The sequence below is a fragment of the Simochromis diagramma genome, unplaced genomic scaffold (assembly GCF_900408965.1).
Source record: "Simochromis diagramma unplaced genomic scaffold, fSimDia1.1 OVJJ01000802.1, whole genome shotgun sequence".
Lineage (NCBI taxonomy): Eukaryota > Metazoa > Chordata > Actinopteri > Cichliformes > Cichlidae > Simochromis > Simochromis diagramma.
This window is the reverse complement of record NW_024387492.1, coordinates 20,574,028-20,601,393: the sequence shown is the minus strand read 5'-3', so window position 1 is coordinate 20,601,393 and position 27,366 is coordinate 20,574,028. Positions and strand designations below refer to the sequence as shown.

The following is a 27,366-nucleotide window of genomic DNA, read 5'->3' as shown; positions in this document are numbered from 1 at the left end:
TTAATTATTTGGAGTGATGGGTTTGAAAAAAGAGAATTACATCATGGTGTCAGTTGTTTACAAATTGTAGAATTTGGCATTAGATTTTTAGCACTTTTGTAATCTTTATTTCCTTGCACCAATAAGTTGATGTTGAGACACTACAATGCGACAATTTACCCTTTTCCGTTTTTAGGGAAAGTTCTAAATGGCATTGCCAGCTAATTTGGTTTAAATTTGATTACAGATGCCACTCCTGCTACTCGGGTGGTCGTTCCTGTAAACCTAAATGCCACTGAATTCAGGCAGGCACTACAGGACAATATTGCATACATACCTTTGCAGTTCGATCTATGCAAAGTGAATGGACAGCGGCTCATTCTTCCTCTTGAAGAAGAGATGCCCCAAGAAATTAGAGCAAGAAACCTACTGGGTCGCTCCAATCTTTATATTCGTCCAAAGGTATTCAAATGTTCCACTGGGGTGGCTGATATGGCATAATTGTCACTATTACTGTAACTCAGTGGCGCTCCAGTCACCCTAGTATTGTATAAGACATCTTTAACATGTTACTGCTCAGAATAATAAATGCTGTGATTTTCCCCAAAGGATTTGAGACATTCATCTGCAGTGTTGCCAACTTAGCGACTTTGTCGCTATGTTTAGCGAGTTTTCAGACCCCCTTAGCGACTTTTTTTCTAAAAAGCGACTTGCGACAAATCTGGCGACTTTTTCTGGTATTACTGGAGACTTATTTATGACGACTTTTTGACGTGAAAACACGTATCGCTCTTACTCTCAACAAGCAGCGGTGCTGCGGTGGGCACCTCACCCGTGCCAAAGCGCTCCCAGGCGGAGGATAGTCCTCCCCCAGCTGCTATCAGGGCATGAGACGTTCACACCTGTGCGTCCAAAAGGCAAATGAATCGCGCATGAGCGAAGCCGCTGCGCTGCTTCATTTTAAGTGTGGCTGTTTTGGTTCTTGTCTTTGACTTGTCCTCTGTTCTTGTTTGTCATTTGTTGTTCCATTTCATTTATATTTAAATACTCTGGTGTTTTAGATTACAGAAGCCAATGAGGACTCAACTGGTGTAGAAGTTGTTTAGTCTGAAATGGCAATGAAAGTGTTTGACAACTGCCTTTGGACTGTAGCACTATAAATGCATTACACCCTCTCATCATCAATATTTACCATATTGCAGTGTGCTGCATGACACCGAGACACCAGACCATGGCAGGCACAATGTACAGGAGCCAGAGGTTTTCAGGTAAATGGCACTCTGTTTGTTTATGAGTTGGAATTTTAATCTTAAACTATTGCACAATTTTATTTTATTTTTTGGTAAAACAACTGTTGTACAAACTAATTCTATCATTATTATAACTTGGATCATTTTGTGTAGTCTAGATCAATAAATATCTGCATTGGGGTCTTCTTCCTGCTATGAAATATTTCTGCTATTGCTTTGCAGTGGTTTGCATGAAAACCATACAGTTCATTCTAGTAGGCATGGTCTCCAGGAACCAGAGGTTAACAGGCAAGTGGTAGTTGTTGAATAACATGCCAAAACTTAAGTGTAAACTGGAACTTATAAAGCACACACCATAGGTAAATAGACACTCAATAAGTACAATATAACAAGGTGAGACCAGCAAAAATTTAAATTTTAAAGGTTGCATGTATTGAACTGATAACATTTATGTGCTCTGAATATAGACCAATGGTTTAATTGCCTCATTCGGTTTCTGTTTTTCTTTTTCATGTTTTTCAAATTTCTTGATGTCGTGATATTGGTATTTTTAATTCCTGAAAATGCATCGATAACACTTTAGTCAGCCTGACCATTCAGACACTTGGAACTACAAATCACCCAAACTATTCCCAGTAAATGGGCACTGTAGTGGCAGTTCCTTATGTTTCACAAAAAAAGGAAAAGAAGACACTGCTACCCTGTGATAATCTTTTGTGCGCAGGGAAAACTGCACTGTCAAAACTTGAAAGTTGCATTGTATAGTTTATTGATCCATTTTGGCAACCAATAACAAGATCCATTTTTGTTGCTTCATGCTGCTTGTCTCTCGAATTAACCCCCCCCCCCCCAAAAAAAAGGCCCATCTCAGTGCATGCTGGTCTTATACCAGTCTCTTAAGTTATCAAAAATAGCCCTGAAATTCTTCCTGGCTGACTTGATAAACAACAAAACAATGAAGTGAGCATTAACCTACAAATAAATAATGATTAACCCAAAAATAGAAGTAAACTAACAACAAACTTTATATTTTAATATTTTGAAATTTGTTAAAATACAAATGGCTCCAACAGATGCAATCAAGGACCACATGGCCATTTTAAGTGGCTGTATCTATACAGTAAAAGAATGTGAAATCAGATTCTTTGATCAGATGAGTCATTCCATTCCAGTATGTATGCATGATATTAAAAAAATCAAATGCATTTGTTCTGTTTAGGGAAGAGTTTTACATCGACTCTGCAGAGTCAGAAGTATCAGACCTGGATGAGGCTGTCCTGGCTTCCCCTGAACAAAATGATTCACATGTATGTCTCATGAACAACACTGCCAGAACTGCTGTGTATGTGTTTCATGTAGTCATGACCTTTCTCCCCCCCCTTTTCTTCAGGACGAGATGGACCTTGCGACTGTGTTGAAAGATTTCCAGGAAACGCATCTTGACACCAGCAATTATTGTACAATAATAGCCCGACGTAGGAAAATCCTACATAGTGCCTGCATGGCACTTTCTAAGTCATATTTTGCCTGGCATAAATTGCCAAATATTGAATTTGTTGGTGAAATGGCCGATGATTATGGAGGCCCAAGGCGGGAATTTTTTCGGTAACCCATTCCCATCTCTCTCACACAATAATAGAATGCGTGAATGTGTTTTTTGTTGTTGCAAAGATGAAATCACAATTTGACTCAATTTTTTTGTTTGTTTTTTTACTACGTTTTCCTGCAGCTTACTTATGGTCGAAACTCAGAATTCCCTAGGGATTTTTGAGGGGAAGCCTGGCAGTCTGTTGTTCAGCTATAGCCAGCAGTTGCTGTCAAGCAACAAGTTTTATACGGCTGGTAAACTGATTGCTTGGTCGATAGCACACGATGGGCCAGGGCCACGGTGTATCAACAGACACCTGTTCTGTATGATGTGTGGCCAGAAGACATCTCTTGATGACTTCGATGTAGAGGTCTTCATGGACGAAGATATCAAACAGAACATAGAAAAGGTAAAGCTGTGTGCATGCTGAGGTGTAATTAAATTCAATGAAACACAATGCATAGCTTAACTCATCAGTGGAACGTCTCAAAATGTAAGTACACTTAGTGAATGCTTTAAACGTATGTATTTATGGAGGTGCCTGATTTTCAAGGTTTCCAACTGCAGCACCCCAGAAGACCTGGCAGACTTGAAAAGTCACCTTGGGGACTGGATTGCAGGCTGTGGTATCCCTGACATCTACACTGCCACACTACTTGATGTTAAGAGGATAAGGGGTGAGATTGTATCTCATTTTGCGTTTCACAGGTGAGAATTTGCTAGAAAATTACAAAGTAGTTTGCTGGTCAGTGCTCGTCTTCCCATTGTGTTCCCCCCTAATAGTTAACACTTAACCCTCTGCTCTTGTTCAAAATCACCACCCTTTCAGCTTGTTCGTGGCCAAAAGTGGCCACCAACAGATTAGGTCTGTAATTTTTATTATTTTTATGTTTTTTTGCCATTTTTTCTGCATAAAGTTTTAAAGTAACTTTAGTTCTTTCCATAAATATAAAATAATTATTACTTTTTTATTTTTTAACCCTTTAAACACCAGTTTGTTTGTCCACTGCACCAGCTGGACGACAACCTCAAATCTCGCAATTTTATATAATTGCATTGCTACTGAAATTTCTTGTATTATTAATAGTAGAGTCTGGGGCATATAATTGATTCACATCAACATTGATTATAATGCATTATTTTAGTGCAGAGAGAGCAAAAACATAAAAACTCCCTCTCAGCTTGTTCGTGGCCAAAAATGGCCACCCCTTGTTTACATTTACAAAATGCTATAAAATTCATATATATATTAAAAAAAATGTCCAGTTTTTTTGACTTGATTTTTTAGATTAGCATCAGGGCTGTTCATGAAAATCAAAATTTCATTCAAATTCTGAATTTTAACCCTTTAAATACCAGTTAGAGCACATAATCAAAACAACTCATGAATAGAGAATATCATAAAATCCCAATTGTTTTTCTAAATAATACATGCCATCTGATTTATTTGCTAACCATGATGAAGGTTAGATGCATCGCAATAATTAACAGCATCAATGACATTTATGCAACATTGTTTTTTTTCTGCAGTGGCAGAAAAACCAAAAAACTCCCTCTCAGCTTGTTCGTGGCCAAAAATGGCCACCCCTTGTTTACATTTACAGAATACTATAAAATTATTATATATTAAAACATTTTTCTACTTAGACCAACTTCATTTTTTAAATGAAAACCAGTCCTAGTCATGAAAACCAAAATATAATTCAAATTCAGAAATTATACTCTTTGAATACCAGTCAAATTATATGTTACTACTATGTTTTTTGGGGGGTAATAAAGTTCAAATTTTTTCAGCAGTTGAATGACGAAACCTTTTTTTTAAAAAAAATCATTGCAGGTCAGTGCCAGTAACAAAAATAATTATTATTAATATTAATATTTTGTATTATTCCTGTGAATAATGACCCCAAAAAAAGAAACTCCCACTTTGTTAGTCATGCCAAAAACGGCCTTTTATTGCTTGTTTGTACAAAATACATGCTCTTTCTGTGTGTGTGTGTGCGCGCGCGTGCGCACTCAGGGATGGCAGGACACGCAAACCATAGCAGAGTGATCTTTGCAGACACTCTTTCCACAGCTGGAGCAAGTGGTTGCCGTTCTTCTTCTGTTTATACACAGTTCGCACCTTTTCCTCATTTTGTTGATGGGCTGTGGGTCATACTCTGATTCTGACTGCTGTATCTCAGCAACAATAGCAGCGGCTGCTTTTGAGCGTGGGGCACAAGGCCGTCTTGCAATTTCTGGAGTCACCAGCATGTGGCCCAGCTCCTCCAGGAACACCCTTCGTTGGTAGGTTTTGGTGGACTCCCACTCAGGATGCACTGCTTTCCACAGGACAAAGGCATTGTATGCTGAGACGTCCAGAAGATTGTAGAACAGAGCCAGTGGCCAGCGACAGGAAACGTCCCGGGCGGATGAGCTTGTCATCAAAGCGGACGTTGGCACTGATCTGGGAGTAGCGGTAGAGGGGCATTGTAGCACGAAATATTGCCCGTCCAGTCTTGTCAGCCCACAAACCACGCGTTGTTTCATCTCTTGGGCGGTAGACACCAGCTAGAATCAAAATTCCGATGTAGGCTCTCATCTCCACATCATCCACATCCCTCCAATCCTCACACTTTCGCCTCCCATGCAGGTTTGTGTGGGTGCACAGCAGCTGAATGATCTCTTCTGTCACAAACAGGTCAAATGCAGATCTCAGGGTGCTAATGCGGGCAACTGCGTACAGGGTGGGCCCTGGAGTGATACTAGTGGGTACTGGATTGTAGCGCATGGTCTCCTCAGCAGTGGGAAACCACTCAATATTCCCAGAACGAGACATCCATTCAGCCACCGGCGCCCCGGTCTCTGCCGCTTCTCCCACCTTCTCTGCCATTAGCCGCTCTGCCTCGACTGCTGTCTCTGTATCATTCTCACTTGCTGAAGAAGAGGAATCGGGCACTGGATGGTAATCCTCATCACTGGTAGTGATGCTGTCATTCTCTGAGGAGACTGAAGAAGATGCCTCTTCTTCAGATGCAGAGGATTCCTCGTCATCTTCGCTTTCTGAGCGCATCACATAGTCAAGTGCTTGAAGCAGTGAATATGACCGTCTTGCCATCTTGCCAGAGCAAAAATGATCTTGAAGCTGCTGGGTTTATTTATAGCTTTACAAATGACTGCATCTGTATAAACCCCAGGACAGAATTAGAAACGGTCCCAGTTTGTTGTTGTTTATGCTACAGCTACAGCTTTGAACTTTGCAGAGTGTCCTGTGAGTTCTTTCTCTGTTTTTTTTTTGCAGGCAAAAAACGGTGTTTCCGTCTGTCTTTGAACGCCGCTTTTTACGTCACTCGGATGGTGCGTTCAGGGCGCCATCCGAGTGACGTAAAAAGTGGCGTTTGTCGGAACAGAACGCCTTTTTTTCGGCGTTTAGAATAATTAAAAGGCGTTTTTTACGCCATTTCTTAACCAAACGGGTTAGAAAATGGCGATTTTTGGCACTAATGGATTGCCAAACCAGGGACTAGCAGTAACGTGGATCTGTCAGGCGTGCTTCCCCATGACACCAGGAAAAGAGATTGCCACTTTCAAAATAAAAGCTTATCTAAAAAATACATGCAGGGCTTTAGGACTCGAACTTAAAAAAAATAACTACATAAAAAATAAAAAACACCAGTAATTTTATACGTTTTAAATTGTAAGTTTGAGACTTATAAAATTGTACTGATAATTTCATAATTCAAATTAGACAAGAATCGGGTCTGATCACGAACAAAAACCGCCCTAAAGTAAAGAGACAAAATCAACACAAGGCAGTACAATTGGGAAACACAACAATCATAGTTAGCCAATCAGGCGGGTGGCAACAGATTACATCACAATTTGTAACATAAAAGACCAGCGGTCCCTTTCCTGGTCTTTCTGAAGAAACTTCCAGTCACAGTCATTCAGTCATCTCTTCTACTTTACTCTTAGTGGTATTAAGAACATAAAACGTAAGTATTGATATTGGAGCCATTTTTTTTAGTGCCTTTGTACTATGTACAACACATAATGTAGTGAAAGATAAAAGATCTAGCCATTTAAGTTCCTGTGAATATAAAGACTGTCAAAGTACCCCTAAAATTTGGCCTGACTTTTCTTTCGGCCTACGAATGTTTTATATATGTGTATCTTCATTTTTCTCTCGAAGAAAAAAAATCACTTTTGATAAATTCACATTTAGTATTGATAGCAATGTATTTGTAGGTGTCATAGTTTGATGAACTTATTGTTTCAGGGATATTTAATTGAAAAAAACCACCTGAATGTATTCATGAAACTGGCATCTGTTTTTTTATGAAATATTAAGATCTTACAGAATCAGACAAATCTTCCAGATCTATAACAGTTTTATAAACTTTAAGACGTTAAGTTTGGGCTGTTAGTATGAAAAAATTGCTTAAGGCTGGCACTCTGCCCTGGCAACCGCCTCCCAGCTTTGCAAGCCAATTACTTTCCCAGTTACTCTATACAGCAGCTGAGTAACCAATAGGAGTATAGCTAAGTATTTATCGTATTCATAGCCCTGTATTGTCATGAAATTGTACTGTGCCGGAGGACAATATACATAGCAGACAGGAGGAATAGTTGACAGGAACATATATAAAACAGAAATCTATTCAGCCCCAATGTTTTCACTGCCTGGTGCAAAGGGTAGTGGTCATCTCCCACAGACCTGTTTCTGGTCAAAATATTGCCATTTTCTGCCCAGTTAAGGAGGGCGGGATTGACCTAAAAGCAGGGACAGTAATTCTATAATTCTATTGGCTCAAATGATTAAAAAGGGGAGCCAATATGAACTAAAGCCACAGAGACCAAGCAGGTGCACTATGTTTGTGTGTGCGCGCGTCCGTGCCGTGTGTGGGCAGGCAGGCAGGCAATCTTTGACTAGGTCTTCAGTAAGATATCTGTAATGTTGCTGTTTTTCACTTCCTTTTTCAGATAATCTTCCTATGATGATTCCTTGTTTTCTATTGTCCACTGTAACCTATTTTCAAGTATTATTTTAATTAATAATTATTTTATTTATTATCTGAAAAAGTTAAGTGGGGAAAAGAAAATTGTGATTTTTTTTTTCTGCGTTCCATCCAAAGTGAATTGGATAGACTTACATGTGCTGTAATATTTGTATGTATTTTATTAAGGCTCATACACGTTAAATTAATTGTCAGACCAACATTTTTTAAAGATAATTTGTGTTTTCACAGAAATATTGAAATGTTTTCGCGTATGTAAATATCAAGCAGGAACCTCAGAAACACACTTGGGGTTGAGGAAGTTAATGATGTGTTTGTTTCATATCAAAATGTGAAGAGACAACATAAAAGCAACAGGTGTTACTGTATTCTATCAGAACTGGATCCAGCAGAAATGTATGAACCTGTTAATGTGTTTCTTTTGCTTTTTTTTTTCAGAATGGCCTTAATGAAATTGACCATTAACCGGCCTGAGACGCCGTACTTCAGGCCCCCATCCATTCACATCCGGGTGTTAAAATCTTGCAACCAGCTAAAGGTGATTCAATTCAATTTTATTTATATAGCATCAAATCACAGACACACAGGAGTAAGATCATAGAAATACATTTCTTTATTTATGTATTTATCAGGTGATCAGCTGGGATATCCAAGATGGAGGGGTCAAACCACTGTTAACCAAAAAAAATACGGTGGCAACAATCACTGACGGAGAGACAGTGGCAAAAATTACTTTGTTTGAAGAATTCTCATCCAAAGTCAAAGAGGGCATGTCTTATATGATGAGGGGACATGAGCTGAGGGGCCAAGCGCCCCCTTATCTAATCAACATTACGGCGAGGACACCGTTTTTTTAAAGCTCCTGCCCTTGCAGTCACAGAGGCCCTCATCACAAAGGCAGAGGAGCTTCTTAATCCACCTTCCCCAGCCAACACCACTGAAGATGAGCCCAACGTTTGGAGGGCTTATTATAGTGGAAGGGGAGGTTCTGGAGGTAAATATTTGTGGTTCCATCAGAACTGATATTGCTTTAGGTTTTCAAAGAAACCATTACTTTTTTGTCTTTAAAAGTAAAAATAATAATTTTTGTTGTTGTTGTCAAACAAACACAAAATTGTGAGAACAAGATCAACCGCTATTATTTTGTAAATGGTTGTAGATTTATCATTAACAACAATAATAAAATAATAGATGTAGTAAGTCAAGAAAGAAGCATCTAGATGTACACACACAGATTTATGCAATCACTATAACTGACATTATATTTTAATTGAATTTTCAGTGTTCTGCAGTGAGGAAGGTTTTCGCAGGCAAACAACAGGTGCCTATACGAACGCTCCAGCTAAAGCAGGTAATGGTGCAACTAAAGTGTAGTATTGAAAATGGTGAAAATAGGCATATTTGAGATTTGTATTAGTTAATGAATAAATCTTTCATTCTGTCATGTTTGTGATTTCAGGATGGGCATACCATGACTGTCTCCTTGTGGAGGGAGGCATCAATTGACAATGTTCATGTGGGAGATCAGATAAAGGTCTCCCATGTCAAAGTAAACCACTCTGCCTATGGTGTACAGCTCCAGACGACCTCCTATACGATATAAGATTGAGGTATGAAGAATCCATATGTTTGTACCAACATGTAATAACAATGTCATTTACCAAAATGTTTAGAATTATAGGTGGTCCAAAAGATTGACTCTGTTCATCTGGACGTAGCGTTTTCAGGTGGGAGAAACGTTTCGTCACTCATCCACGTGACTTCTTCAGTCTCAGCGGACTGCAGGTTTCTGAGGTCTTTGATCAGGGCCCATGACAATTTGTATATTATTGATCAAACAACTGACCTTCCAGCCTATTGTTCCTTCAGTGGCAAGACAAGGCAAGTTTATTTATATAGCACAATTCAACAACAAGGTGATTCAAAGTGCTTTACAGAGACATTAAAAAACAAAAACAATAAAAAGAGCATGATTTAAAATCGATTAAAAAAAACAAAACAAAACAAAAAACAGTAGATAAAATCAGTAGTTAAAATGTAAGTTTTGAAATTTAAGCTTAAAAGTGTGGATTTGGTGCTTTATTCAAAAGCAGCTGAGAACAGGTGAGTCTTCAACCTGGATTTAAATAAACTGAGTGTTTCAGCTGATCTGAGGCTTTCTGGGAGTTTGTTCCAGATATAAGGAGCATAAAAGCTGAATGCAGCTTCTCCGTGTCTGGTTCTGACTCTAGGAACTGATAAAAGACTGGATCCAGATGACCTGAGGGATCTGGAAGGTCCATACTGGGTCAGGAGGTTACTGATGTATTTTGGTCCTAAACCATTCAGAGCTTTATAGACCAGCATCAGAACTTTAAAGTTAAGACATGCACAACCACAAGAGATTTGTTAGGCATTACTTTATTTGAAAATTAGATTATTTTCAAACATAATAAATGTCTGCTAAGACATTGAGCAGTATCAGTAAAGCACATATTAGATTTTCCAAACACATGACTTACAACAAACCTAACTTCAATTCATTTTAAAAGAGTTTTTTCTTAAATAGAATAAGTTCAAGCTTTTGCAGCTGAAAAAAAAAAGGTTTGTATGTGTGAAGGAACTTACAGAAGTGTTTCAGGATAAAAGGTGAATCAAATAGACCATTAGGACAAGGCTGGGATGGTCAATTTGGTAAAGGAAATCCGTTGGGCATCGCCTTTAGACAATAATTCTGATGGCAAAAGAGCCAAACGGGACAGACAAAAAAAAAAAACAAACATAAACTTTTAATCATTGTTTCTCTGTGGGCCAAATCATCTTCCAATAACAGCTTCACAGATTTTCTCTTGCAACACTAAATTGAGATATAATCATACATTTTTCACACTGATGAAAGATAAAAGGTTGCTTTTAGTATTTAGATTTTTCCAGGCAGTATTTAAAATTCAAATGTGAAATGCACATCCCTAGTATTTCCCTTTGCTTAAACAAAAGGTCCATCTATCCCTCAGCCGGCACCCGCCACAGTACAAGTGTCCTTGCTGTTTTGATAACTGGATCCTGAAGGGTTAACATGTCAACGGCAATTCTTTACTGCGTGTCACCAAGAGATTAATGTCAGCTGTTCCTGAACAGGCGCCCGGCCCCTCGTCGAAACCAGCAGTGACCTTGGCCGCTCCGCAGTGAATGTGAAATGACTCCAATCAATGACAACAATGGGAACAGAAGAGCACGTTTTAATTTCACTTCATCAAAACAAAGAGGCACTCCCAATAACGCTGTTACAGTCCTGCAGCCTAACTGAAGAATTCAAACTGAGTGGCATGGTTCAGGGTTTTGTTTCTTTCTTTCTTTGGGATAATGACACTAATGATTGTGGGCACAAAAAGCTGAAATGGTTTGAAATCTCATTGTGTACTTTCAGTTCTCTGTTCCCAATCCCCCAGAAGACCTTAGAGCATTTGTTTTGTATCATTTCAGTTCTAAATTATCAGACATGGTGCCAACTCACAAAGTGCAGCAGGAGAATTGTATTATAATTTTGCATGTATCTGCTCAGTGATGCAAAAGAGAGAATGCCTTTCAAGTGGTTGAGCATTACCACAATAAAATGATTCATGGCAGAGTCTGTAACTGCTCACAGTTATAGAAATAGACACCTGGTTTTACTGACTTCTCTACCTTAGTACCACAAAGTGCAATTGCATGAAACAAGTGACTCTGATGCCTTTTCCCCCAGCCATCTGACTGTTATTGTTTTGTGTAATATTTAGCTGTCATATAGTAAATCTAATCAGGGACTTTTCTTTTTATGATTGTAAGTATTTATTTTATTACAGTTACTATTTTGCATCATTTTGTTGTTTTTTTGTTTTTAAAGCTTTTACAAAGCTTCATCATGCGCTTTCATGAGGTGACGTATCTGATAATGAGTTTTTTGGTGTTCTGATAATCTTAGTTTCTAAATGTGCCAAATGTAGTGTTTGTAATTCAATAAACTTTCATGGGAGAAAAAAAAAAGTGTTTCAGGAAACCATAATAAAAAGTATAAAATACTGAAATGCCTATTATGGATATATTTGATATCAAGAAGAAGACAGATGTGTCGGTCGCGAACGAAATGGCTCTTAGAGCCGGATCTTTGACATGAACGACGCGAGCCGGCTCCTTATCGTGAGCTGTGGTTTTTTTTTTTTTCCTTCTCTCACCCTGCTCTCTCGCACTTTTTTTCCGCTTCACTCCGCACGCGAGCCTTGTGCTTTGTGCTGGGCAGAGGGGGAAGGGGCGGTAGTTACACTCGCAGTAGCACAGGAACAGAGGGGGAGGGAAAGAGAGAGAGGAAGAGAGCCAGGGACAACAACGTCACATTAGGGCTACGTCCACACTTACCTGGGTATTTTTGAAAACGCAGATTTTTCTATGCGTTTGCACCTATCGTCCACACGTAAACGCCGGTTTTGGTGACTGAAAACGGAGATTTTTAAAAACTCCAGCCAGAGGGGTTATTTTCTAAAACTCCATTTTTGCATTTACGTGTGGACAAGAAAAACGGAGAAAATGCAGCGTCAAAGATGTGCGCCTTTTTTGACGTCACAGTGTGCGCCACGTTATTGTTTTGGTGAAATGAATTTCAACAATACTGTTACTGTTAATTGTAGTCTCTGCAGTGTTTAAATGCTTACATATACACACACAGTTACTGTCCCTCCACACATACGACTCGGTTCTGCTTCTATGCCCCAGCTTTGTTTACTTTTTCCCACCAAGGCTTCTAGACTTCTGATTGGCCAACATTTCTACACGGTTAGGAATATATCGCCACCTGCTGCTTTGGCATGTTCCTAGCAGCGTTTTCCTTCATTTCTGCGTTTACGTGTGGACGGGATTATTTTTTAAAACGAAAACGGAAAATCTCCGTTTTCAAAAATACCCCGTGTACGTGTGGACGTAGCCTACAAAGGTATAGTAATCATCCACAACTATTTTCAGTTAAGGATGATAAAGGATTCAGAAAGTTTATTCATGCCTATATGACAGAGAATATGCATCTTCTTTTTGTTTTCATATTTTAATTTATATTTAATTGTGTTGTGGTTTGCAGCGTTTTGTGTTGTTTCATTTTAAATTTGTTTAAAAGGAAAAAGCTGAAAATTTAAATAGTTAAAAGTTGAACTTTGAATAGTTGGTTTTTGTATTATATGATTTATTTATTACATTTTATGTGGAGTGAATAACTAAAAGTATATTTACGGTGGCCCCTAGAGACAAAGCACGTACATACTTCAAAACACGCACAAACTCCAAACACGTAAAAACTGAGAAGCACGTAAAAACTCCAAAACATGTACAAACTCAGAAGCACATACAAAACACAACAGAAGTGCTCCAGAATGTTAGGCATAGTGTTGAGCTTTTGTTACCTAGAGGCTACACAAGCCAGCAAGTACCAACGACCAAGCCGGGTAGTACGTCACAAGCTCCCTCGGTGGAGTGAAACTCTGCCGTCTGCTCCATGCTATCTAAAATATAACCGGGCGCTGGCGTAAACTCTCGACCATCTCACACTTTGTTTAATTAGTTTTCTGTTTATTCAGCTGTGTGAAAACCCCGGAGGAACCCTCCTGAGGGATTAATAAAGTTAAATTTAATTTAATTTAATCTAGTGACTTATATATCATGTTTAACCCGAGTAGCGAAAGACCGCGGGGGTTTGAAGACGATGTGTCAATCGGCTCAGATATTTGAAGCTTACACAGCTACATTCTCACCTGAAAATATGTTAAAAGTTTTTTTGCGACCCAGAAAGAGAAATAAGAGTAATATTAAAACTAAGTAGCTGCCGCCATTGTTGGAAACTGGAATTGGCTGGGCCGTGCTATGAGTTCTGCGATATGCTTTTTCAATTTTGTTGCCCGGGTGGAAAATCGGGAGAAATTCGGGAGAATGGTGGCTCCGGGAGATTTTCAGGAGGGGCACTGAAATTAGGGATTCTCCCAGAAAAATCGGGAGGGTTGGCATGTATGGTTGTGGCAACACCACTAACCTTGTCAAACACCTCAGAGTAAATCATATCACAGAATATGACGAGCGTATGTTGAGGTGAACTGAAGAGGAGGACAAGGACAGGTGCTGCTAGGGCGAGACAGACGTCTCTCACGGAGTCCTTTAGTGCTGCAGGCAGGCAAGGTGTTCAAATAGTGCCCAACTTCAGTTTTTTTTATTTCTATATGATGAACTCTGCATTATTAAGTGATAAGAACAAGTAATCTGATGTCCTGTAATCATTATGACGCTATAATTTGAGATACAATAAATAAAATAAGTTTTTGTACAAAGTATGGTATCGGATCAGTATCGTCGATACCACCCTGAATATTACTTGGTATCAGATCGGAAAGGAAATCAGTGGTTGTGAGGGCTTTGTGTGCGGGCAGGCGGAGAGGAGGATCCAAGCGCAGGACTCGAACACAGAATTGTAAATCAAAACCTCAGCTTTATTGCTGACATGAGAACCAAACATGAAGTGAATACAGAAACCAAAAACACACACAGGGTACAACACATGTGGATGCGGGAAAACACAGGGCTTAAATACACAGGGTAGTAATGAGGGAATGGGCAACAGAAGGGAGACACAGCTGGGAGAGATCAGGGCTAACGAGATGTGAGGGAACCAAGCTGCACACACTAACATAAGACAAAGACTTTCACAATAAAACAGGAAACATGAATTACTAAACAAGAACGCAGACTCGACACTGAGAGACTAAATAACATGGAATACATACATGGAACTCAAACAATACATGAAACCACAAATCCTTAAGCACGGATAAACAGAAAAAAGAAACTAATAATAAGCATCATTATCACTACAAGAGAACAAGAAAACAATCCATGAAGCAGAATTAAACCAAAATATAATAAACTCAAAATACTGGGTCCAACGGACCCAGAACCGTGACAGTGGTATTGCACATCACTACCGAAAACGTTTGTCTAGGCTTGTATCTCACTTTTTTATTTCAAACAATCAACATAAAATTTCACAGACATATTTTTATACGGTTTTTAAGGCTGTGGTGTTAATTTTTAAGCCCAGCGGCAGCAGCAACACTGGGCTAACACTAATTAGCTAGCAAGATTATAAACCTGGTGCTAAACTAAGAGAAGCCACAAAATCAGTTTGAATAAGAGTAAAAATTTACTCACCAAGTCAGTGTATCAGGTAAAGATCCACAGCAATTACAACAATAATCTCTTGAGCTGAAGCTTCTCCAGGTTTGCTCAACATATTCCAGAAAAAATGCTGGCCCCATGAACATGTGGACTGATCCGTGCTAGGGAGGAGGACAGTAGTGACGTGGCATTTTCAAACCACATCGTTTCATCTTTGCTTAGGCTGCTGCCCCCGCAACCCGGTCTCGGATAAAGCGGATGAAGATGGATGGATGGATGGATGGATCGTTTCATCCTTCCGCACTGAGAAGCAACATTTCAAGCATACCTAGCTTTTCTAAGTAAAGAAAACTCAAATAAATTGAGTTGATCACCATTTTTGCATAAAGACTACTGGTAAGTTACTTAAATTGAGTTCTAATAACAAATTGATAAAAATTGAGTTCTGCCTACGTAATATTTTTTTAATTAAACAACATTACATTTTTACAGTGCTGTTCTTTTCTTAATTCTATACTTCTGTTTAGAATATACTTCTGTTTCTATATGTAATGTAGTATCATGTTCTCATTGTGTTTTTTTTCTCCTTTAATGCAGCACAAACAGGTAAGAAAGGCAGTATTGTGTCCCCGTTATTGCTTTCTTGTCATCTTTTTGAGTGTGTGGTGTGAGTTGGATATGAATTTCAGTTGACTGCCATTGTGAATGCCATTCCAGAATGCAGATTCTGCTCTGTAGTCTCTTGCATGAGACTGGTTCAGACCATTTTGCTTCCTGGCTTGATCCTGATTGGAAAAAAGACCAGTTAACTAAGTGGCATGGATGTGTGGACTGATTTCAAATGTGCAGTAGTGATGTGCGGATCGATCCTGAAATATCGATTCCTCCGATACCAGTCATTTATGTTCTAGAATCGATTCTCACATTAAAATATCGATATTTTAGTTCATCATTAACACAGTGGAAAGAAACTATAACATTCGGATTGTCTACATTCAAAGGAACTACTTCCTCTTCCGCCTTTCATAGTCATGTGCGAAATATGGCTGTATAAATGTCTCGCAGCCGCTAGTGCGCACTCACAACAATGGCTGAGAGTAATTGTGCGAACGTATTTTACCTCCACAAACAGCTGAGACGTGGTTTGCGATACATGTGGCAAAAAAGTGAGGTGTTGTGGCCATACTTGCCAACCTTGAGACCTCAGAATTATGGAGACATTCAAAAGGGCTGTTGGGGGGGGCGGGGTTAAATACATTTTACAGGGTTTATTTATCGGATAAAATACGTTAAATGTCACCGTTTATTATTGGCCGGCCTGGAAACAGCGGGGGTGTCCAAATTCAGAGGCTGCTTCCACCTGAGGACCCGGCCTTCGCGGCTTAAAGAAAGCCGGGTAGTACGTCACAAGCTCCCTCGGTGGAGTGAAACTCTGCCGTCTGCTCCTTGCTATCTAAAATATAACCGGGCGCTGACGTAAACTCTCGACCGTCTCACACTTCTGTTTAATCAGTTTTCTGTTTGACATTTATTCAGCTGTGTGAAAACCCCGGAGAAACCCTCCCGAGGGATTAATAAAGTTAAATTTAATTTAATCTAATCTAATAACTTTAATCTCAGCCAAACCGATTTACTCACGGACAAATAAAACACTGAAAAAGCCAAACAATAACATTTTTAAGTTATCAACCTGACTTATATATCATGTTTAACCCGAGTAGTGAAATACCGCGGGGGTTTGAAGACGATGTGTCGGTCGGCTCAGATATTTGAAGTTTACATAGCTATTCTCACCTGAAAATGTGTTAAAAGTTTTTTTGCGACCCATAAAGAGAAATAAGAGTAATATTAAAACTAAGCAGCTGCCGTCATTGTTGGAAACTGGAATTGGCTGGGCTGCGCTATGAATTCTGCGATATGCTTTTTCAATTTTGTTGGTCCAGGTGGAAAATTGGGAGAATGGTGGGATTCTCCCGGAAAAATCGGTAGGGTTGGCATGTATGGTTGTGGCAACATCACTAACCTTATCAAACGCCTCAGAGTAAATCATATCACAGAATATGACGAGCGTATGTTGAGACGAACTGAAGAGGAGGAGAGGGATGTGAGTGAAGTTGGCCCCCCCACCTTCTTCAAATCCAACAAAAGTGGTATCAAACGTTTGTGCTACGTTTGTGCTGGTTTGTGCTGCTAAGATTTTCGTTTGTGCTGCTATCATTTTAAAGATATTAACTCATTCACTGCCAGCCATTTTCAAATCAGGTAACTCCCCACTGCCAGGGTTTTTGAGCATTTTTACTCATTTTTGAAGAGCCACAGAAAACTGTGTGTTATGATCATATAAACGCTGAACCTACCAAAATGAAGAACAGACTCTCTTCTTTCATCCAAAAAAAAAGCTTGTTTCTACCATTTTCCATTCTTTAGTAATCAGCTGTAGAAGAGAGGTGGGTTCCACCAAAAATGCCTGTTTTGACCAAAAAAAGGGAGAAAACGAGCTTTTTGTGGAAAATACATTTCAAGCAGAAAAGTGCCTTTGACACTAATATTTCTTGCTTTGTGACACCTCTAACATATAAAATAGTTTTTCACTTCTATAAAACAGAAATAACACTGAGAAAGGTTATGTTTTATCAAAACAATTTATTTACAAATATATGAAAAAATAAAATGTACATAGTGAAACATTTATTCACAATGAATAATTCACTTTTGTGTGCAGTGTTCAAAACGTAATTGACGTCTATAGACGTCAATGGCAGTGAATGAGTTAATAAAAATTTCTAGAGGTCATCAGAGGTCAACCAGCCCCCCCACATTAATTAAATCAAACAAAATGGGTGTCAATCAACTGTGCTACGTTTGTGCTGGTTTGTGCTGCAAAAATTGTCGTTTGTGCTGCTTCTGTTTTAAAGATATTAATGAAAATGTAAAGGTCAAAAGGTCAACCAGCCCCCCCCCAATTACCCAAATCAGATGTCAGAGGAATTGGTGCACAAATTATCATCACTCACCAATCAGTGCTGTCCGAGCGATTGCAAAGTGAAAGCAAAAAAAACCAGCACAAATTCAAACTCGATTTCAATATGTCACATATTGACAGTGGCTCACCGATGCCAATGACATAATTACCCAGCTACATTTCCGAAAGAATGCAAAAGCATTGACATATAGTTTTCCTTCCTACAATAGCCCGACGGGCAGGGCAGAGATAGATTTTGGTAGCCCGACTGGAAAAATCGCTAGCCCCTGGACGTCGGGCTAGCGATATTGCGAGCCCTGTATCTGATTGAGGAATCATGCATCTTTGGAAAAGAGAGTTTATTACAGAGAAATGGCTCTTTCCAAAATAAAAGCTATACTATCCGCTTCTTCTGGGCTATATTCTCAGCAGCATATTAAACATATCAGGTCCCCATAAGGAGACTCATGTGCTAACGGCTGTCTAAATGACTCGGCTAAAGTTTGTAGCATGCATGCTTGTTGTTTTTGCACTAGGATGATGTAAATGTGCAGTCATATTCGTTGTGTTCCCACTAGTGCTTTCAGGTTAATCTCGTTGAAATGACATTAACGCCACAACACGGCAAATCTCCGTTAACGAGCTACCCCTGATCGCCCCGTGCTTGGGGCTAGACGGCCAACACATTAACGAGCTAACTGCGCTAACACACTAGTTCCCACCCATGTAATTGAGCATTGCGTGGCACATCCAACATACTGTTTTACTTTAGTCCATGACGCGCTTACCTTCAGGGTCATACATCACATGAAAACCAAAATAATTCCAAACGCCACATCTGAATCAGGGTGGGGGAGGTTCAATTTGCCATGTTGCAAGGAGAGCTTAACTTCTGTCAAAACAGTGTATCAAAGTAAGTAATTTTATGTCCACTTAAAGATGTAGAATTAAAGTTATAACCAAATTATAGCAGTAATATATCACATTTTTAATTTTTGCTTGACAGATGCCAAAGAAATCAGTGGTGGACAAAATTGCAGTATTTGAAGTCCTTCGTGCTTCTAAAGAAGCAGTCATAAAAAATGGAAAAGTTTCAACTCCAAGTGATGACATATGGCAAAATCTATGCAAACAACTTGGTGAAAAGATGACACCAAAAGCTCTTTACACTTTTGTTAAATTAAACAGACACAATGTATGGGCTGCTCTGGATTACAGTGATGAAGAGAGACTGACTGACACAGACAGCAGTGACAATGATAATGATTTTGAACAAAGCAGCTCTCCTTTTCAAAACAAAGACTGCAAGACTTTCAATGTGGAGCTCCCATTTGAACAGTGGATACGTATGATTCCACATAAAGTCACATACAAAAAGAATACTTTCAAGAAAAGGGAATACACAATTTTGAAGCCAGGTACATGGACTCATGTTGTAAACCAGGGAATCTGGAAAGAGGTTAAAAGTACATGCACCATTACTTTTAAACGAGCCAAGGTGTACCCCAGAACTGTATCTTGTTTTATTAAAATCAGAGGCTTTTGCAAAGAGTGTAGTGGCCAGCTGTACATTACATGTGATAAGGAACCTGAAAATCACTGCTCAAGGCAAACACGGATGAATCCATGCACACTGGCTTTTCTAAGAGAGCCATGTCCGGAAGTCTGAGGGCACAAGTAACAAAAGAACTTTGTGAAGGCAGACTGCAGCCCCATGTGTGGAGAGCATCAGAGGCAGCAAAGCTGATGGACTTTGGTGATCCAGAGCCAAGCCATCTACCAAATTTGACAACTCTGCGCAAAGCCAAACACAAACAAAATCAACTAGAAGTTGCTCATAAAAACCCAATACTGTCTCTCCACTCATTAAAATACAGTTCCCCTCACAGTGGAAGCATTTGGGACATTGGATTAGACAAGTTCTTCTGTCACTACTGGAGTCACACTCAAATGCTGATGTACAAGACTGAAAAGCACCCCATAGTCGCCTTTGATGCGACTGGCTCAGTTGTAAAAAAGCTTCTCAGGCCTAATGGTTTGTCTGGAAATATCTTCCTGTATCAAGGTGTGTTAACAGGAAGGGACAACTCTCACGTTCCAGTGGTGCAAATGTTGCCAGAGAGACATGATGTCCAGGCAATCACAAGATGGTTATCGGAATGGATTCGTGCTGGAGCACCAATCCCAAAGGAGGCCATCTGTGATTTCTCCTTAGCTTTACTTGGTGCTTTAGTTAAGGCTTTAACACATCATTCAGATTTGAAGAGCTACATTAATGAATGCTTTGGTGTCTTGCTTCGGAAAAAATCCTACAAACTACCACCATGTTTCATCAGAGTGGATGTGGCACACTTAATCAAAATGATTTGCCAGTGGGACTGTTTGAGAAAAAAGCCTCATCGGGTGAGGGATTTCTACGTGCGATCAATGGCACAACTTGTCAAGTCCCAATCCTTGGAGGAAGCAAAGGTCCTAATACGCAGCATTGCTATTGTGGCATTAAGTGAGACAGAAGGCTGTGACAGTTTTGGAAACCCATTATGTCAGAAGTGTCCAAATCAAATCTGAAAAGAAAAATTGCAGATGAGACTATGGCTGTTTCTGATGACAAGGAAGAAGAAGACATTAGATTGGATCCATGCACAGAAATAAACACTGACTTAAGGCAGTGGGTGGCAGATATTTGTGAGAGGAGCAGGTGCCATGCTGAAGATCATGGTGATCGAGACAATATGCACTATCTACCTGAGCTCGTCCCACACCTAATTAGATTGGGAGGATACCTACCACTCTGGACTGGAGTAATGGTTCCCCTATTTCAGAGCGAAAAGCTCACTGCAACTTCAGCTAATGTTGAAGCAGAGTTCAAGAACATTAAACATGGTCTGTTCAAGCATGAAAATCTCCCTATGAGGATAGATAAATTCATTGCACGTCATCTTGGTTTTATTGAAGGGAACATGCGGATCTGTTCTGCAAAACAAATACGAAAAGAAGCAGAGGTTGCCAGACAGGATGGTACAATGAAGCGTCAGTATCCACACAAAGCCTTTGTGGAGCAGGAAGTGGATGATAACCCCTCTCAGGAGCCCAAAATTGTTCCTGTTCCTTTCAGTACACAGTCCACAAAAATAAAAATCTTTAAATTCAACCAACTTTGATTTAGATGTTTGTACTACCAGTTTGAAGTTATGAAACTGATACACTTCACTCCTGAAACAATTACAGGAAATATATCTCAAAATCCACTGCAGACTTGCACACTGCTCAATGAGGCCTATTAATCAACCCAAAATCCTGGCAAAACATTTTACTCTTTAATCCATCGTGTTTGTAGATAAGTCTGTGAGCTTACTCTTTATTCTGCCTGTAAGCTAGATTTACCTTTCTTATTCGCACACATTATTCACACACACTGTGTGTACATTGTTGTACACACATTAGTTAGCTCAGCGGTTCCCAAACTTTTTTGCTAGGCCCCCTTTTTTTCTTCAAGAAAAATGTACACGCGTGCACGCACAAGCACATCCTCCAACTACACACAACCATATTTTGCTCCATTGCTGTTTATTTCACACCTCAAACATTTAGTAAACAATTAACAAATACAAGTAAACTGCAATAAATTACAGGTAGTAATAAAATACACTACTAACTGTTTTACGCTACGTCCACACCTACACGGGAATTTTTTTGAAAATGCAGCTGTTTCGTCCACTGAGATTTTTTTAAAACTCCTTTTTTACTTTTCCGTGTGGACGAGGAATGCAGAGTTCGTCACGCGACGTCAAAGGTGTGTGACTTTTTTCACATCACACTGTGCGCCACGTTATTGTTTACATGAGATGAATTGCAGAATGGCAGATAGAGACAAAATACTGTTAATCTGACTATTTGCAGGTTTACACGCTTACATATACACATGCAGTTACTGTCCCTCCATTTACAAAGGCAGAGGCGTCACGGTGTAATTATTTTACGTGTAGTTGTTTTTTTCCTGTGTAATAATATTCAACATTGCTATCAATACATTTTTCAAAAAATGCCTCTGTGCAAAATGGGTTTAAAAACATAAACAACTGTAGGATACTGTTAGTCCGTGATTTGAACCGAGGGAACAAATCGTGGCAGGATCAGCCTGATATTATTTGTATCCTTTGTATCCCACTGTAACTTTACTGTATATAAAGAGCTAACATCTCCAAAATGTCATGAGTAGTTAGTCATTACAAGAAGAGTTTGTGAACTAAAAGAATGTGGGATACTGTTTGTCCGTGATTTGGAGAGCCCAGCCCGTGCTCCCCACGAAGGGAAAAGCAATTCTGCAGGGGAGACCTACCTCGGCACTTGTGCAGGTGAAACCAAAAGGAAGATATGCTTCACCATATTTTCTAGTCTTTGGCTTAGAATGAAGTTGGTTTGGAAACATATTCAGCTATGCTTTATCTCTTGCTTTGAGTTTGTGTGGGCGCCCCATGCTAGCAGTGTCCAAGCGTTTTTTTTTTTCTTTCTCCTTTTCATACCGCATTTAATTTATTAATGAAAATATTTTCATCCAATCGAATTCAACTATCATGTTTCTATACGCATCTTCTTCATGTTAACAGTTACAGAGTAAAATAGAACTGATTTCTTGCAGTCTTCATATCTTTTTAAAAAAAAAAATAAATTAATATATCCTCATACAGCCACTTAACTTTGTATTTGCATTTCAGAATAGAGCGGGTTAACATGACTGCAATTTTTTTTTTATATATTCAGTGCCTGGTGGAAGTTAAAAAAAGGATAAAACATTTCAGGAAACCTCAATGTAGAGATTATTATTATGATATTGTATTATGACCCAAGAAAATAATAAGAATAATCAGAAGAGAACTGCTGGATGATGGATATTTTATTATGACATGATGAGATATTTTGAGCAATTAACATTTTGACTCTTAATCACACAGATAACAGCAGAAATCTCTTGATCTTCTTTTTGTCACTGAACTTTGTACTGGTTTAAAGACCAGCATCCTCAGCTGTGACCTTCTCTGTCTAAGACACGCTGTCTGATTTTTTTTTTTTTTTAATGTTAGTGAATCTTCCCAAATCAAGCAATGTTACTATTGCTGTGTTAGAACTACTGAAGGGAGTGTTAGTTTAGGTAAATTTTTCCTAATAATCTTTCACATTTTTGCAAAACAAAGTGACTGCTGCTGTAAAAGTGATAGATGGCAATATGTTAACAGTGCTGAAAGTTTGAAGGTACATTGTTTCAGCCAGCAGAGGGCAGTTGTTATGATGAGAACAGGACAGGAAGCTAATATGATGACAACAGGAACTTCCTGGGTTGACAGTTCCCCCACAAAGTCAATTAATCAAAAATGTTGATCTACCCCCTTCTAATCAAGTATTGCAGTAATCGTGTTAATAGCATAGTGTTAATATGCAACATGAAAGGCACTATGAAAGCTGCTGTTTTATACCAGGAGTTTCAGGTAAGTCTGGATGAACTCTCTCATCTTTGTTTCTGGGTCTTCTCCTGCTTTCTCCAGGATGCCTTAAAACAAGTAGTCCATCATCCCTCAATCACAGTTTCTTCCAAGAGTCTCGGTGAGGGAATTTACCAACTCTGAGGTCTGCATTTTCTGCAAAAAGTGATTCCACCTGCTGCTGGCTGAACTCCACTGAGTTTTCCACTGTAGAGAATTTCCAGTAAGGACAGGCATGTGTCAGAACTGGACAATTCCTTATCTATAGATTCCGAGTCCACCTTATCACTGGTGTATGTAGAGCAGGGGTGTCCAACTTAAGGCCTCAAGGGCCGGTGTCCTGCAGGTTTTACATATCACCCTGGGTCAACACACCTGAATCGAATGATTAGTTCATTACCAGGCCTCTGGAGAACTTCAAGACATGTTGAGGAGGTAATTTAGCCATTTAAATCAGCTTTGTTGGATCAAGGACACATCTAAAACCTGCAGGACACTGGCCCTTGAGGCCTGGAGTTGGACACCCCTGATGTAGAGGCTGCTCTTGGGAATTCGTCAAGGCAGTTTTTTTTGGTGGGTGTAGTTCCTTTGCTGCTGAAGGGAATCCATGTCTTTATACGAAATACTTCTCAGATCTTCATTATTGTACTCCAGAGTGCTGAAGTTTATGAAATTATAGCTAGATTTTTGTTTTATTACCTTAAAGGCTGGCAGAGAAAACTAATGACTGAAAAATGTTTGTAATCATTAACGTGCCGCCATGTTCAATACTGTTGAGATTCCCACATCACTACAGTACGGTGCTACAGTTTGAGTAACATTTAATTCAAACTTACAGATTTTCCCTTTCCATATCTGAAAGCATTGTCTACCTACAAAACAAAGATCCAAACAAGGAACTTTGCTTTGGGACTGCAGTACATTTTCAAAAGTGGAATCATTTATCAAACTGTAAAAAGCTCTAAAATGGCTTTAAAAAGTAAGAGGTGAAAAGGCAAGTGGCTGTATTCAAATGACACACAAGTTTAAGAATGGAAATAGGAGGCCTGACTGGAAGAACATAAGATACAAAACAACAAGAGAGTTCTTAAGCATTTCTTTATTTGCAAATTGTGTTATGCTAAAATATTATAACTATAAGACTCAAAGCTCATTAGAGCACATCTTTAAAAACATGACTTACAAAAACTTCCCCTAATTCATTTCCAACTACTTCTTACTGACAGTCATAAAAATAAGTTCAAGTTTTTACAGCTGAAAAATTCCTCAACTCAGGTCTAAATTATATTAACCTTTACATGTCGAAGTGCTTGCACGAATGGATATAAAGCACAAAATATAAAATATAAAAATATAACAAATATTTATTATTGATATATTTGATGTCAAGGTTAAGACAGGTGAGCACATATGATCAGTGTTGGTCAAGTTACTTGAAAAAAGTAATCAGTAACTAATTACTGATTACTTCCCTAAAAAGTAATCCCATTACTTTACTGATTACTTATTTTCAAAAGTAATTAATTACTTAGTTACTTTTTAAAAACACGATTTACAACCTGAATAGATGATAAAGCAATAGCTCTTTCAGCCCAATTCTACTTTTTCTGCATAATCCATCATACAGAATGTAATCAAATGGAAAGGTACCTTTTTAAAACTTGTTTTATTAGTTTTAACCTTTTAACTTTATGCATCAAGCAAAAATTTAATTATATGCAACATTCACTGACTGGAAGAAATTTGTTTAATATTTAAACCTATTTTCTACACATTCCAGCACATAAAATAAAATATTTTTTGTGTTTACACTCTCTCTTTCAAATAGATGCAAGTAAAACACAGCAGAAAATAAATAAAGTCAAAGACTAGCGGTCCTGTTGCTCTATTTTGACCTGTAAAGCAGGAGTGGGGTAGGCGGATGTTTGCCCTGGTGCAGGTGTGCCGCAGCGGTCAGTTGAAGAATCCGCGAGTTTCTCTGTGAATTTCCCATTACGTCGTAGCGCACGCGGTGCTTGCTTGGAAGTTTAGGGGTTACAAGTAACACGTTACTGCCCATCTCTGCATATGATACATTCTGCAGACCATCTCCATTCTGACATTTGTACATGGAGAGATATTTTTTGATACAGCTGCTTTGGTGAATATGAGTAGATATTCTGTACAACTGCTTTTTAAAGAACTAGGCTGTGCCTTGGAGTGCCACAGAGGCAAAAAGATCCATTGGGTTCCTTAAAATATGTTAATAGGCTTTAAGACAGTTTACCCATTCAGGGTATGAAGACCTATTAATGCCCATTGTCTACTTAAATAGGAGCATTTTATTACTTTTCCAAATCAAGGAATAAAAGTGCCTCAGCCTGAATTGTTTTGTCATGTATTGGTCGTAATATTTTGATTATGTACCATTATTCTCTACACCTACAGATTGAGGGACACCAGTAGTTTTTGCTTTGCTTGGTTTTTTTCTTCTTGTTCTTTTCTGGTCCAAAAATAGAAATGTTTTAACAACTAATAACAGAAAATATATTTAGTGAAATAAGATTACTGCATTGCATTAGGACTTAAATGCTGCCCAAATTTATACTGAGTTAAAATGAGTTTCTGTTTTAAAGGTTCTTGTGCAAATATATAGCACACTGATGTTTTTCAGACCTCATCAGAAGGCTGGGCATTTTCCTGCTTCACTGTTTCATCATCTTCCTCATTATACCCCTGTGAAATAAAGCAGAATTACATTCATGAGTTGTCTGACATAGTCACATTTTCCAGTAACAATATAATGACTCTAATCTTTAGGCATTTTTAGGCACGCCTGTCTGCATGTTATGAAGTAACATTTGAAGGTAGAACTTTCTGTACATTTCTGTTATGTCTTTTAAATGGATCCTTACCTGTAAACCAAAGTGCTGGTATCCAAAACACAAAGACTGTAATCATTGTTCCTCACTGTCTCTTTCTTTTATTTCTTCTCTTACACAAGCTTTAAAAATACATTCACACCAGTGTCCTAGTATATGCAATAAGCGATTTAAGCCACAAGTCACATTTGCACACAACTTTTTCCTGTGATACCACGCCCACACTGATAACACTTCGAAAGACATGATAGAAAGGTTGTATCGCTTCTCATCTGCGTGCCTGTGTTGCGATTAGAAAACATGACAAGTAAGAGTATATTTTTAAGTTGATCTTTTTAAGAGTATCTTTTAGTATCTTAAAGTACTTTGAGCAGTCATAAGACTTCAAAAATGGGCTGTTTTAAAGTGTAATTATTTCCTGTGCTTGCTGATTACAACAACTTAAAAAATATAGATTACTATTCTGCTAGTTTTACCAGGTTCATGTCATTAAGTATACTTTGCTTTAATTGCTTTTTGGCATGAGGGACTGAGAGGTCAGCCTTACAGATACATTGGCTATGAAGCATGCACGAAATATACTGTGAAGTCAACGTGTGCTATAAACAGGGCTAGACTGGGACAAAAAAAAATTAGCCCGGGCATTTTGACTAGAGGCCGGCTTACCAGGTGTTATAGGAAAAACCATAAAGCCTTTGAATGAAAACAGTTGTAAGAGTCGGATAATTATTTGTTAAAAGCTAGAAATTTTAAATGAGAATAAGAAAGAAAAGTATTTCTTTGTGCCCCCCCTTTCCCTGTTAATGCTCTACCTGCCCCCCTGGCAAAACTTTGCTAGACCCGCCCCTGCACAGTTCCCAGCTGTCAGCTACACAGAAAAGGATCCTGGTGTAAGTTGTCTCTCAGAAACAGTTCATAGCTTTCCTTCAACCCATTTGTCATGGTTGGCTGTGTGGCAGGCAACCATACCCAAAACACTGGAGCAGGGGAAGCAGATCAAACAGTTCGAGAGGCCGACCCAGAGGTTGCCAGCACAAAAGTTCATAAGTCAAACAGTCGAGGGGCCGACCAGGTTGGTGACCCAGTTG

General features: G+C 38.9%; 1 protein-coding gene across 1 annotated transcript; it reads left to right on the top strand.

The window, feature by feature from the left end:
• Positions 1-1,191: 1,191 nt before the first annotated feature.
• LOC120724599 (G2/M phase-specific E3 ubiquitin-protein ligase-like) lies at positions 1,192-4,136 on the top strand. Its single transcript, XM_040016874.1, has 6 exons — positions 1,192-1,247; positions 1,452-1,517; positions 2,449-2,536; positions 2,620-2,834; positions 2,959-3,226; positions 3,371-4,136. Exons 4-6 carry the CDS (start codon positions 2,626-2,628, stop codon positions 3,527-3,529), a joined length of 636 nt encoding a protein of 211 aa, XP_039872808.1. The 5' UTR covers positions 1,192-1,247; positions 1,452-1,517; positions 2,449-2,536; positions 2,620-2,625; the 3' UTR covers positions 3,530-4,136.
• Positions 4,137-27,366: the final 23,230 nt, after the last annotated feature.

What these genes read in the sequence shown, in the direction of transcription:
- LOC120724599 (XM_040016874.1), top strand. Translation starts at nt 2,626, where the DNA reads ATGGACCTTGCGACTGTGTTGAAAGATTTCCAGGAAACGCATCTTGAC. An exon ending in CCAAGGCGGGAATTTTTTCG is followed by an intron (nt 2,835 to 2,958) that starts GTAACCCATTCC and finishes GTTTTCCTGCAG; the next exon opens with CTTACTTATGGTCGAAACTC. An exon ending in TCAAACAGAACATAGAAAAG is followed by an intron (nt 3,227 to 3,370) that starts GTAAAGCTGTGT and finishes CTGATTTTCAAG; the next exon opens with GTTTCCAACTGCAGCACCCC.